This window comes from Lichenostomus cassidix, chromosome 3 (genome assembly GCF_008360975.1).
Source record: "Lichenostomus cassidix isolate B80296 chromosome 3, HeHo_3.0, whole genome shotgun sequence".
Taxonomy (NCBI): Eukaryota; Metazoa; Chordata; class Aves; order Passeriformes; family Meliphagidae; genus Lichenostomus; species Lichenostomus cassidix.
Window position 1 is genome coordinate 26,317,595 of NC_139483.1, and position 13,350 is coordinate 26,330,944.

The 13,350-nt window shown below is 44.4% G+C and overlaps 1 protein-coding gene across 1 annotated transcript in view; it reads left to right on the forward strand.

The window, feature by feature from the left end:
- RHOQ (ras homolog family member Q) overlaps positions 1-13,350 on the forward strand; it is a 24,512-nt gene continuing 11,162 nt past the window's right edge. Inside the window, exons 1-2 of the mRNA XM_085055022.1 lie at positions 1-478; positions 634-692. Of these exons, the coding sequence (XP_084911148.1) occupies positions 337-478; positions 634-692 (201 nt within the window). The 5' untranslated portion in view covers positions 1-336. The remainder of the gene's footprint in view (positions 479-633; positions 693-13,350) is intronic.

The window sequence follows — 13,350 nt, forward strand, 5'->3', positions numbered from 1 at the left end:
AGCGGGGCCGGGGCGAGGGCCGCTCTCGCACAGCCGCCCCGGCCCTGCAGCCCCGCCGCCCGCCCGCCCCCTTCCCGGGGCGCCCCTCCCGCCTCCGCCGCCCCGCGCCCGGGCGGGCGCTGCCTGCGCTCGCTGCGCTGCCCTGCGCGGAGTGGCGCGGCGTGGCGCGGCCGGGGAAGGCGGCTCCCGCCGGGCCCAGCGCGGCGGCGGATGGCGGGGGGGCCGCGCCCGGCGGGGGCCGGCGGGGGCGCCCGCTGAGCGGCGGCGGCGGCGGCGATGCCGAGGGGCCCGGCTCGGCGGGGCGCGCCCGCGGGGCCATGAGGGCGGGCTCCGGCCATGGCCCATGGCAGCGCGGCGGTCATGCTCAAGTGCGTGGTGGTGGGGGACGGCGCCGTGGGCAAGACGTGCCTGCTGATGAGCTACGCCAACGACGCCTTCCCCGAGGAGTACGTGCCCACCGTCTTCGACCACTACGCAGGTGAGCGGGCGGGGAGCCCCGCTACGGCCGGGGGCGGCGGCCGCTCTCTCCCCTCCCTCCTCCCTCCGTCCCCCGGCCTTGCCCTGCCGGGGGGGCCGGCGGAGGGGTCGGCCGGGTTTGCCCCCCCTCACCCGCTGTGTTTCTCCCCCTCGCAGTCAGCGTTACCGTCGGGGGCAAGCAGTACCTGCTGGGGCTGTACGACACCGCCGGCCAGGTGAGTGCCGAGCGCTGCCCGCGGCCCCCCGGCCCCCCGCCCGGCGGCCATCCCGGCGCTGAAGTTATTCGCAGGGCTGCGCTCCGGGCTGGGCGGTTCAGAGGCGGCTTGGCGGGGGTGGGGGGCGATTGATAAAATCCGGCTTTAAAAGAAAACCATCGATCCGACTCCGATTCCCGAGGGCGGGCAGGCGGAGACGGGCTTTATTTTTAGCGGGGCTGGGGCCGAGGCGCCACGGCATCGCCCGGCGCTGGGGCGGGAGGATGCCCGGCGCCTGCAGGGCAGTGCTCGGGGCCGGGAAGTGCTCCGGGCCGGGCAGCGCTCCCGGCCGGGCATCGCTCCCGGCCAGCCCCCCTTCCCCGGGGCACCGACCCTCCCGCCGGCCTTCAGGTGGGGAAATGTGCCCCGTTCAGCACAGAGGGCACACGCTGCCTCTGCCGCCTCGGGTCGGATGGAGAGCCAGGCTGCCGCAGCTTGCCTTGGTTGTGGTTTACAGCACTCAAATAGCTACAAAGAGTTAGTCAAACTAAAGGTGGAAAATAATAACATGTAATTCTCAGCCACTGTCTTTGAGATAACCTGGGTTTCTTTTGCTGTCCCAGACAACTCAAGGGATTCATTTGGCTAATATTATTACAGCCACTTCTGAAAGATGCTGTGATATCAGCACTGCTCTTAAGTAACTTTAATGATGGATAAAATGCTGGATGTTTGGAGGGGTCACTGGTCTAGTGATTTCTAACGGGCTCTATGATTCAAGTCATCTCTTCCTTAGCTTGACTTGCATGGCACCACTCAGCCATGGGCTGAGAATGATCTCTGGGGTTGGAGTACTCCCAGCTTTCTCAGGATGCCTTATTTGAAAAAGGGCCTGACCCCAGGAGGTGCAGGCGTCTCCCAAGGAGGTGCAGAGCATATACGGAAATGCTGCATGGGTGTCTGTAAAGTTGTGTATTCCTTATATTAAAACTTCTTCTTGCAGTGTGAGCATGTGCTTTGGTCTCACATGACCTCAGACATGCTTCCTTCTTGTAAAGAGCAACTAGTAAAATAATCTCACTGAACTCGCACGGACTGAAGCTGTAATTTTTAACCGTGGTATTCTTATACTTAATTGAACAACTGCTCTCTGAATTAGTGTATCTTTTTAGATCTGCATATAGCCTTGAGTCAGGGAATCAGCATTTAACCAGTTTTTTTATATCTTTGTTAGGCCTGAAATCAGTAAAAAACTAATTCCATGAGAATTGTAGGAAACAGCGCCATTTCCAGAAAGCTGATACCCTGAAGGTCGAGAATCTTCCCACAAAGACTGACTTCATGCGTGTCACCTCACTGACATAAACACAAACTAGTCAAATTTATGCCAAGTGCATTTCTTATTATTGTCATAGTCCTGTTTTTCAATAGTAATTGGTTCAGAACACGGCTTTGAAATGTTGCTTAAGTAGGTTGCAAAGTGAGAATCTAGTGCTCAGACAAAGCATTTCCTTAATGTGCAACTAATTTTTTTTTTTTTTAATAACGAGCATTGGAAAGTGTGAAAGCGACCATAGCACTTCTGTACATATGCAAAGTTTAGTTGGGGATGTCGTCTCAAAGTGCTTGTGCTGGGCTTGTTGCTATTAATGGGAGTTTGTGTTATTAGCTCTGTGTAGCCTTTACTAAGGTGGTTTTGTGGTATCCTGCTCTGCCTGAATGTGCTGAGTGCAAACCCAAGTGACCTTTGGCCTCCTCAAAAGTTAGTAGGGTAAACTGCCCAGTTTACAACAAACAGCAAATGAAGGTGCTCCTGTTATAACAAGAATAACTTTTCAGTGTGAAGTTGTATATAGAAAAAGTTGAGGTAAGCTTTTTTCTACTAATGTGAGAAAAGCTAAAAGCTTCATTTTGAATTCCAGGGCAGTTTTTGAGGCACCTAGGAATAGATCTTGCTGGCCTGATTCACAAGACCCTCAGCTGACAGAGGACCTTCTAATGAGGCTACCTTTACAGATATATCTGGTCTTGGCAAAACTCCCCTTTTAGTCAGACCTGTGGTACTAATAAAATCTTTGCCATTATCCCCATTCCACTTCAGCATGTCTGGGGAACTGGTGGACATCTGAGACTGCCCACGGGAGCCCCATCCCAACATTCAGTACAACTAAAGGAGGGAGTCTGTATCAAGATGCCAGTCCAGCAACTTCATTCAGCTAAAAGCTACTTTGTCAGAGCAGCTGACAAGCCTGGCTTCCCAAAGCTATGCAATAATAGAAAGCTTACATTAAAGCTTAAATATATATATATAGTAAAGAGCAGAAAAGACACGAACTGATGTCTTCTCTGTGTTGAGGAAACAGTAACAGACCTGGTACACGCCTGCTGCTTCCACAGACTTCTGTACAGATTGGATTCTTTGCTGCCCAAAGTTGGGATTTCCCTGCCAGCATACATCAGTACATTTATGTCTAATTCTGTCACCCCTAAATAATTTTACTGTAAAATACTGGCCTGATAGTATCATTTTATAAAACTTGGCTGTGTGTGATCACTCTGGTATCTAAGCAGTTCACAATCATCAGCATGTTTATACTCCCAGCTCTGGACATAGTAAGTAGGTACAATCTACAGATCTCAGTTCACGGGGATGAGGATGAAGGGGATAAATGAAAGTTCAGACAGTGACCTATTCTGAATCCATGCAAGAAGACCATAGCAGAAGAAAGATTAAAGACATTTTGATTCATAGCTGGTGCACAGCAGGCTCATCACCCTGAAATACTGACTTATCAGTGTGTGGGTCTCTTTAACTTGCGTGGTTATGTATTTAGCAACTTGTGACAGACTTTGCTTTGGCAGAGGAGTTGCAAGCCTTTGAGTTCATCCAGTACTCATTTCTAGCTCGCTTCTTCACAACACACACAGGATCACATGTAGTAACTATAACGATGACATAAGGCCTCATATCTTTTTGAGTTTAAAGTAGGTTGAAAATAAATCTATTAAAATCCCTTTTTTTCCCTGGTAATATACATAGCGAGGAAAAAATGCCACTAGTGGTTCACAAATTTCAGTTTATACACAGGCCTTTGGGTGTGTGTGAGTTCAAGTAGGCTTTTCTCTGGCTGAAGATACTGAGGCTCTGGTTCAGCAGAAAATAGCCAGTACAGCTGCTGGGCAGTGGAGGCTCTGAGAGCCCATTTGGGTTTGCAGCTGTGGAGGGAGCTTCCCATGTCAGGGAGGCGGGTAGGAATTTGGTGCCATTCCTCCAGCAATTCCTCCCAGAGGTGGAGTCAGCAGCTCCTTTTAACCTTGCTGCTTGCACTGGGTGGGCTTAGAGCAGGTCTTGGTTTCCCCAGAAGTGGAACCTACCTGCATTGAAGACTTGCATCAATGCACTGAAGTTTAAACTTGAGGTGCTTGTGATACTGATGCTTGGATGCCTCTGGCTTTGCAGAAGCCTCTTTTGGGATACTGTGTGTCAATACTGCTCTTCACTGAACAGGGGTATGGGGCAAAATCAGCTTGGAATGAGAGCCATGCCTTCATCAGGGGTCTGTTCTGGAGTGTTTTTGAATGCTGACAAGTGATTCTCATTTTGATCTTCCATAATATCAAAAGTAATACTGCCAAGTCTCAAGATGTTAACACTTTTAGAGAAATGTCTGCAAGCATTAAAAAAGAGGTGTGCCACATGTCCCCTTGTCACGTCCCAAATGGTTGGGATAAGTGGTAGGACAGGAATTGCCTTTTGGGGATTTTGCTCTATATTGAAGTCTGTTGTTTAAAATGGCAGTTGGAGTCCATCCTCCTGCCAGTTCCTTTTGCTGTAGGATTTTCATTCGTGGTGTCCCTTTCTTCCAGTATGTGCTGACCACATACAGGGCACAATCTTGCTCTGCTCCTGTGTCTTGCTGTAAAGGATGGCTAGGACCTAGAGGAAGGATGGGGAAGCTGCAGTAGCAGAGCCTGTACTGCTTGTGTTGCTCTGGGAAGAGAGATGCCCAGGCATGGCATGGCTGTTTGGTGCAGGTTTGGCAGCAGGCCAGCTTCTGGGCAGTGCAGAGCAGGATATGCTGAATTTTACTATGGTGCAGTGCCTCATAATAACATTTAAATCCTTAGCATCACTTACTGCTGATACTAGTGGGGACTGGTCAGACAAAAGTAAGGTAAACTGTGCTCCTTGGCTTTCTGCTTTTATAGCTCTGCCTTAAGACCCTAATACCTGGTCTGATACACTGAAGCTCTTGGTGCCTTCTCACCTCTCACCAGAACAGTACCACAAAACATGCTAAGCACAAGAACAGAACAAGCCACTTCTTGGCACATCTCAGCTCAGATACCAGCAGTCACACTCGTTGCAGCCACAGCCATCTTAATTCAGATACACTGATTTTTTGGTTGTAACAGAGACATGAACATGATGATGTTAAAGCAATTTTATGTTAAAGTTGGTCAGGCTGCTGAAGTGTGTAAAGCTAACTCAGATATTAGGGAGATCAGTGTCTACTTTAAGGAGAGGTATAAAAGCAAATGTTTATAAATGTGAATACGCCTGTGCGTGAGGTGTGGTTATTAAAATGGATGGTCACCAAACTTGCAGTGGTTGCTATAAATAAGTAGCAGTAATCTTTATACTCCTTGCTCCTTCCTGGCTGTTAGTCTTGGCTTCGGTAGATAGCCCTAGTCTAGCCCTAGGTACCACTCCAGTATCTTACTGAGAAGAGAGGCAGCTGCTGGTCTGTTGTGAAATAGAAATGTCCCTCAGAGCACATTGCTCCTTCTGAGTTGCCCCTGCCAGGCAGCCGTAGCTCCAAATGTCAGCCTGGAGCGAAGCAGTCTCACACAATGCAAAGCCTGCCACCCTTTACTGCAGAAGTGTAAACACCGAGACCTTCAACGTGATTTTGGCAGATCTAAACATGAGATGTTAGCAACTAACATTTTGTCCCCTTTCTGTCCCCCCCTGCGCCTCCCTCCTCCCACATGCATTTTCCCTCGCTCCCTTCGCGTGTCCCAGCCGAGCTGGCAGCTGGCGCTGGGAGGCTGTGAGCTCATGAGCTCACTCCCGGCCCAGCGTGCTGGCCTATGAATAGCTCAGCCTCCGCTGAAGCTGCTCCGTGCCTCAGGATGTTGCCAGCCACGTAGATTTAACAACTGGATGTATGCAGATAAAATAAAAACATGCCTAGATTCTCCCTTTGGAATTTAAGTTTTTCAGCACAAGAGGAGGTGAAGTGCCTGAGCTAACAATCTCTGTTGAGAGTTCTAGATAAGGGTTTAAGCAGACAGGCTTTCTCTTTAAAAGGAACAGGACTTGTACCTTCAGATTTGCTATTAAAAATGGCCTTGCAACAATAATACTCCCAGTGCAAAGCCTGCATCTAAACGCCTCCTTGTGAGCTGTGACTCATGCTCTGAAAGCACGGTAGCTTTCCTAGAAGGATAGGTAAGTACTGTTATCACCAGATGGGGAGTTGCAGAACAGGAGATGGTGTTCTGAGTTCCCAGAAGCATCCACTAGATAGATGCTGGAAACTCAAGACAGTTACATTTAATTTTCAGAGTGCCAAAAGCCCCACAGTACTTCTGAATAGCGACACTGAGTTATATTAAAATCAATTCTAAGGCATGTGTTTGAAAACGTAGATCCAGAATATCTTTGCCACATTAAGAGCAAGTTAATGGCAGACCAAAATAAAGAACATAAAGCAAATCAAGTTTGACAGGTTCTCTGAAACTTCAATTTTTAATAAGTTAAAAGCATATTTTTATGAAGACTACTAACCTAGGACAGACCCTTGCTAAACATTGATTACGTGGCCAAGTAAAAAGCCCTTTTTTCCCCACGTTAAGAGTCAGTAGATATCCTTTAGTTCATGACAGAGTTCTGTCTGAATTTTACTAATTTTTAATTTCTTTGAGGCACAGTAGCATCTTTCAATGCTATCCAAACATAACCAGCTAAAAAGGCAACACTGAATACAAGCAATAGTTACTGCTCTTCCAGCACAATGTTATTGCGTATCCTCTTACTTTCTGAGTTCATTTTAACATGGTGTGTGCACCTCTTCTCAGTTGAGTATCATATAATCTACAGCTGTGCTGCAGGAGGCAGGAGTGATGGAATGGGACAACTGGGTAAGGTAGCACGGCTCGTGGAATTTTTCTGATAGAAAACATATGAAACCCTGGGAATTTCTGTCAGGTCCATACTCAGACTTCATTGAAATCTGTTCCCTTTGCAAAGAGCTCTCCTTATTTTGGTAAACATGTAGAAGAAGTATAAAAAAATGCACAGTTTTAATTTATAGCCTAACTACCGATTTAGCATCTGAACTGCATCATAAAAGAAAGTAAATATAATTTAGATGAGAACAGCCTCCACAGCATTGACCTGCAATGTAAAATGGCTTACAGTATGTTAGGGTCTGAGCCAAAGTTCTGTGTTAGCTGGTACCCTACTGCTGATTTCAGTAAACTTTGTTCCAGTTCCTTTATTAAGGACACATGGACAAAGTAGATGTAAAACCTACTTCAGCAATACCAAGGTTTTGTCAATCCTGGGTATTCAAAATGATGAGTCAGCTATTCCTATCCGCATACACCACTACCTAAAAACCCTAGGAAATTTAAATGGTTTTGCCCTTTGCTGCATGTGGGTTTTCTTTAAACCTTTGGCCTTCATGTATCTTCATGTACCAAGCTTTCTCTGTGTCTGTGGGGTATTAGAAATTAATCTTTCATTTAAAGGTGAAAAGGATGTGCTTTTTTTTATAAAGACTCCAGGATCCTGGTATTTAAGAAATAATATATACCACACCAATTCCAAATCCTGCAGTTCTATTGTGAATTATAAACCTCAACATCTCAAAAACTGATGCTTTGGGGCAGAACTTCAGGACTTCTTTTTTCAAGCCTCCAAATTAGCAGTTGCATTTCTAACAAAACTGCTCCTCCTCTAATGAGAAAAAACACAAAATAAGGAGAGAACTGTATCTTTTTACTGCTCTGTTCTGTGGTTTTATAAGCAGTGTATTTGTTTGAATTGTTGATTGGGTGAGTTGTGTTTAAGAAAATGTCTGAATGCTACGTGACACTTTCAGCAGTTCTGAAGAGGTTGTGTCATTTGACGCTTTAACAGTTACTGTCCCCGGTCTGTTCTAATCCTGCTCCATGCTGCATCTGTCCTGTGGCACGTGTGCAATAATTCTTTGCTATGCCTGGCACTCACTGGTGTGCATATAAAAATGCAGGTGGCAGCATTATTCTCCAGAGCAAAGCAACATCTGTCAGCATCCTAGGTGAGTATATTGCTTCAGATGAATAAAACAGACTCCGAGTGCATCAGGCAGATTGTGCTCTAAATTAGATGTAGCCATGAATGCTTAAAGATCATCATTAGGACTTAATGCTAGTTCCTTGTAGGTCTGATTTCCAGTTGGAATTCAGTGTTGGGATCAAAAAGGGATGGATGCCAGGTGTGACCTGGGATACATCTTTAGTTATGACCAACAGATAGGCCAGCCACAGGCAGTGAGATGGCTTACAAATTCCTCACTTAAGAAAGAAAAACTGTAGGCAGTTTTTCAATTGCCTTAACATCTGCTGAGTGTTTTACCACATTCTTCAATGGTACCTGTTAGCCCTAACAAACTGGGACTTGATATAAAACAAGGTGCAGAAGATGGTGCACATCTTGATATAGAACAAGGTGCTAGAAGATGGTGCACATCTTGATATAGAACAAGGTGCTAGGAACTCCTTTAATTCCAGAAACTTTCACTGTGTTGTGTTCAAGGTGCACATGACGGCCCTGGTACTCTCCTGAGGAATGTGATAGGAGTTAATCTTGAGGAGGCAATGTGAAGCTGTAATCTTTTATCTGTTGCTCAACACTGGACTGAAGAATGTGCTTTTAGGGTTTATTTGTAAAAGGTGAAAGGGAATGGGACACCTAACTGATAAGTCTTGCTTGTCTGATCAGTCATTTATATAGGTAGCAAATTAAAAGATATATCTGATATGATATGGATAACTATTAAACCAACTCTGTAGGCTGTTTTGCCTGTGAGAACAGGTCATATTCTTCTGTGAAAATAACATGAGAGAACCTATCTTTTCAAAGTGCAGGTTCTGCAGAGGATCTGACCAGATCTCCCATGTCAGGGTGTATTTTATTTTTTAACTTTGATTTGCTATATCTGAAAGAATGGAAAAACCTGATTGTTCATGGCTGCAGACACAACAACTAGGGTGAATTCCCTTCCTGGGGAAAATGGAAATCTGGTGTGGAAAGAGTGCTGTTCATAAAGTCACTGACAGTGAGAAAGAAACTCACTGCAGGACTGAGATTTCTCATGGGCAAGGAGTGATAGGGTTTGTTCATGGCAGCTACTCTGCCACTTCTTAGGAGTTCCACAGTGGGTAGGCAACTCATTTAAGTAAAGGTGTTCAAGTCAAACTGTGCTTGCAGTCAATTGAATACGTTCGGTTGTTACAGATGCTAAAATAATAAGCCCTATAGAGAAAATTCAGAGACTTTTAGAAAAACATGAAGAAACCAGCAAGTTGAAGTTACCGTGTTGATGAAGGAGTGTGCTATTGAGACCATCTAGGAAAGTAGTTTAGCATCACATGACAAGATGTAGCATTTGGATAGTATTGAATCCCACATTAAGACTAGGATCAAGTCTGATCATTTAAAGACAATTGTGTGTATAATAAAAGTATTCTGTCCTTCCTGTTTCTAATGCTCTAAAATCAATCTTACTAGGCTCCATCTTCTAGCTAGTTATTTCTCTCTATCCAGGAAAGCTTTGCAGACATGTAAGCAGCTGCACAGTTCTCAAATATGCCAGGAGGAAAGTTTTGTTTAAAAAAAACCCATAATTCACCAACCCTGGGCTTTTTCAATGTATAATTTCTGTGTCCTTTGAACAGTCCTCCTCACAGGAATTCAGAAATGGATTTAGATCAGTTTACTTCATTTTTAGAATACAATGGAAGAGCACTTACCCTGCATTCTTGCAGGCTTTTCTATAAATTAAAAATAGATGCTGGGCCCAAATCAGCAGCTTTTTGCACTCTCTGGGAAACCTGTGCGAACAAACCACAACAGGACAATTCTGCTTTCTTTAGCAATGCAAGCTGTATCCTCAGAAGCCTATGAAGAGACAGAGGGTCTGTAGTGCACTTTTCCCCTGCAGCTAGGGAATAATCACTGCATCCTTCTTGTTTTGCATGTTCAAAAGCTAGGGGCTACATATGTAGGCAACTGGAAAATCAAATGCAGTCATCAGCGTAGCAGAGATTGGCTTGCAGAATTGGGCAAGCAGACATTTTATGGCAATGCAGTGTCAGTCCAAATTGCAGCTCTATGCCAAATGGTCCTGCATTAATGGTGCCTTGTGAGTGGCAGTGCCAGGAAATCAACATCCTGGGGGATGCTCCAAGCTCTTTTCTTGCAAAGGGTTACAGTGTGACACAGCCCAGACTGAAAAATTTGAAGAGTGTTTTTTAGCCAGGGAAGCAATTTGTGCTTGGCATGGGGCAGTACAGGCCACTTCCCTCTCTCTCCTCCCCCACCAAGCATCTCGTAGAATCAGAAACCACAGGGTGATTCAGCGGAGTGAAGTCTGTTTCCTGGTGTGCTTTTGGAGTAAGCAGTTGTTTTCAAAGCCTTCAGAGGCTTTGCCTGGTGCTTAATGACAAAGCTGCAGATCAGCCTTAAATTCCAAACAATTTGGGGGAGATGGCAAGATGCGTCCAGAGGTAGCTGTGCTGTGAGGATGTTATGTACAGCTAAGTCCACAAGTTATGTACAGCAGTTGTTATGGTTCACTTGCTGTGTTTTCCTGTAAAATATTACAGGGGACCTTCTGAACAGAACCTTATTTTCAGGGAGGAGAACTGAAAAATGCAGTCTTGAAGGAAAGGTTTGAAACGCATTTCAGAAATTGAAATACGGCAACACGTAATGGGAGAGGACTTCTGACTTGTTACCAATACTCACTATGAAATGGTTCAAACTTGGACTTTTAGCTGGGATTTTACTCTGCGAAACTCTGCCTCACTGTGCCCCTCTGAGCACTAGTGATTACCCTTTGCTGCATGAAGGTTGGATTCCTCTAGCAACTCTGCCTGATGTCTATTTTTGGCTTCCCCTCTAAAAACAGATGGTTGAGAGTGAGAACCTCCTCTTATGATTGCTGTTGTAAGCTGTGAAAACAACAGATGGTTGCTAACACAGAGATCACAAACCCAGAGGTTTTGAGCTCCTGTTTATTTTCCAGTGGTGCAAGCTTTATTTTGTTTCCACCCATCCCCTTTACACCTTTTGGAATAGAAGTAGGTTTATCAAGAGTATGTCAGTATAACAACTGGAGATGTACTGTTAAAATTTCATTCCTAAGCTGCAAAGCACATCATCAAATAATTAATTACTTTGGTTCTGTCAGAACAAGACACTGAGTGAGGATTAAAACATGACACATCTCAGGCCCCTGCTTCAGTGATAATGACATACCAGAATTTGGTTTCCTCTGTTTTCTTAAGAACACTAGCAAGGCAATAAGGATCAAACAGACAGATCTAGGTTAACATTGTCTTCACTACCTGCAATGGCAGATCTGAGAGGTGTGAGTTTCCTCGAAGGTCTTGGTCAAGGTGTAGGAACGTATTGACTGCAAAGGACTAATTACCTAATAATCCAAAGTAGACAGAGAGACCCTAATACCATTGCAGATGAGAAGGCCTGTGGTCTCACATGACTGACAGAGGGGTAAGGACCTCTGTCTCTGTGTCCCATAATTTAACTTGGGCTGGGAGGAGTGTGATACCATAAAACAGGGGAGCTACAGGGTCTCTGGTATGACAGAATCTGTATGCTTGTGGCCCTCACTTCAGTTTTCTAATAAATGTAAGGAAATAATGCTTTTTGTGGGTCAAGAAGGTTGTCCAGAAATTATTATACTCCACTTTGTCTGAGTTTATTTTTTTTTAAATATCCCACTGCACATAAGCTGTGTATATCAAAGGCTTTTGGAGTGCTTTGCAAAGACTAATGCATTATTAAGCTAGCAAACCCCTACAGATGGGAAGATGCAAATAGAGAGGATAATGATTTGCTCAGGACTACATACTGTGTCAGGGCAGAGTTAAGAATACAGTTAGTGGGATTTTAGCTGTGATATCCATAGAACTAGGCAAAAGTATTAGCTCACAGTCAAATGCATGACTTGAAATAGGGCACTGCATTCTGCTTTTAGTCTGTGCAAACCCATGAAATGAAAAATATTGTAATGTTGTGGAATTGCAATACCATTCTTCAATCTGCATACAAATAGTTTCTCAGGACCTGTTTTTAAACAGGTAAATTGTCAGAAATAGCCAGATTTTGGACATGTTAAAGCAAATCCACTTCACCATCTAAAATACAGTATTCAAGTACAAGGCAGCAGAAAATCTCAGGCAGATTATTAGGTACTCTAATATGGAAAAAGAGACCTAAAGGACAGATTCTAAGGATCCAAGACAAAGGCAATGCTAGACATACCTGCAGCCCACTATAAGAAGATATAATAATTTAAAAGTCTGAATTCCCATTCTCCACTCTTAAAACAAAAAGCCCCGTTTGCAGTTGAGAAGCCAATACAAGTCCTTAGTTCCCCTATCTCATCTCCTTTTTCATGTCTGTTTTGTACTTGAAACTGTCCTGGGTTTCCACAGGGATACTAGGGAAATTATGAACAGCCCTGCTGCAGTGTCACATCTTTCAGAAGGATCACAGCTCCATATAACACTAAGCTAAATTCTTGTGTCCAATTTTTTTGAAGCTATTGCAGCCCTTGTATTTTCTATCTGTATTCACCTGGTTCAACAAACAATTTTAAGTCCAGAGTATGCTGGAGAATGAGCTGTTTTCACTTTTATAGCCAGGAGTTTTTGAGACTTATACTGAGTATTTCGATCCTTACTGGCTTTCCTGCCCATCTTATTCACATTCTTAAAATATTCCTGTTAATTTCCTTAAATATTTTTAAAGCCTAAATATGTATGCAGTGCCTCCCCCAATTAGATTGTCTAATTAGTCTGCTGTATAGTGTGGTGTGTACATGCACTCAAATTGGAATTTATGTTGACTGGCTAGTATAATCAATTCTACCACTGCATTTAATTTTAGAATAAATCACATTTATTTCCCTTACACTAGATTCAGGAAATAAATTCTAGTTGAAGCAGTAAGATTTTTCCAGACTTGTCTAATACTAATTCTAAATTAATTTCGTATTTCAGATTCTTCTACCAATTACAGCACTTATGTAGGCCCAGTACATCTGAGAAGGTGTCCAGGTATTCTTGTTGTTTCTGAGGGGCAGTTGGGAGGCAGAAGGAGTCCTTAATTACAGATGGCCTACAGATGCTGACAAACTTTAAGCAGGGTTTCTCTCAGGAGGACTCAGGACCAGTCCAATCATGTGGTGGGAGGTTTTGTTAGAATTACAATTAGCATGTTAGAATTACTATTAGCATCAATACAAACCTGATGTTCAGAGCACAGACAAGGTTTAAAGGAGAGCCTGGTAGCACTGACATGTTTCAAACAGCAGGACTGGTAGGTATAATCAAATTCTCTGGTAATATAAGGAAGCATAAACACAGTGAAGCCAAT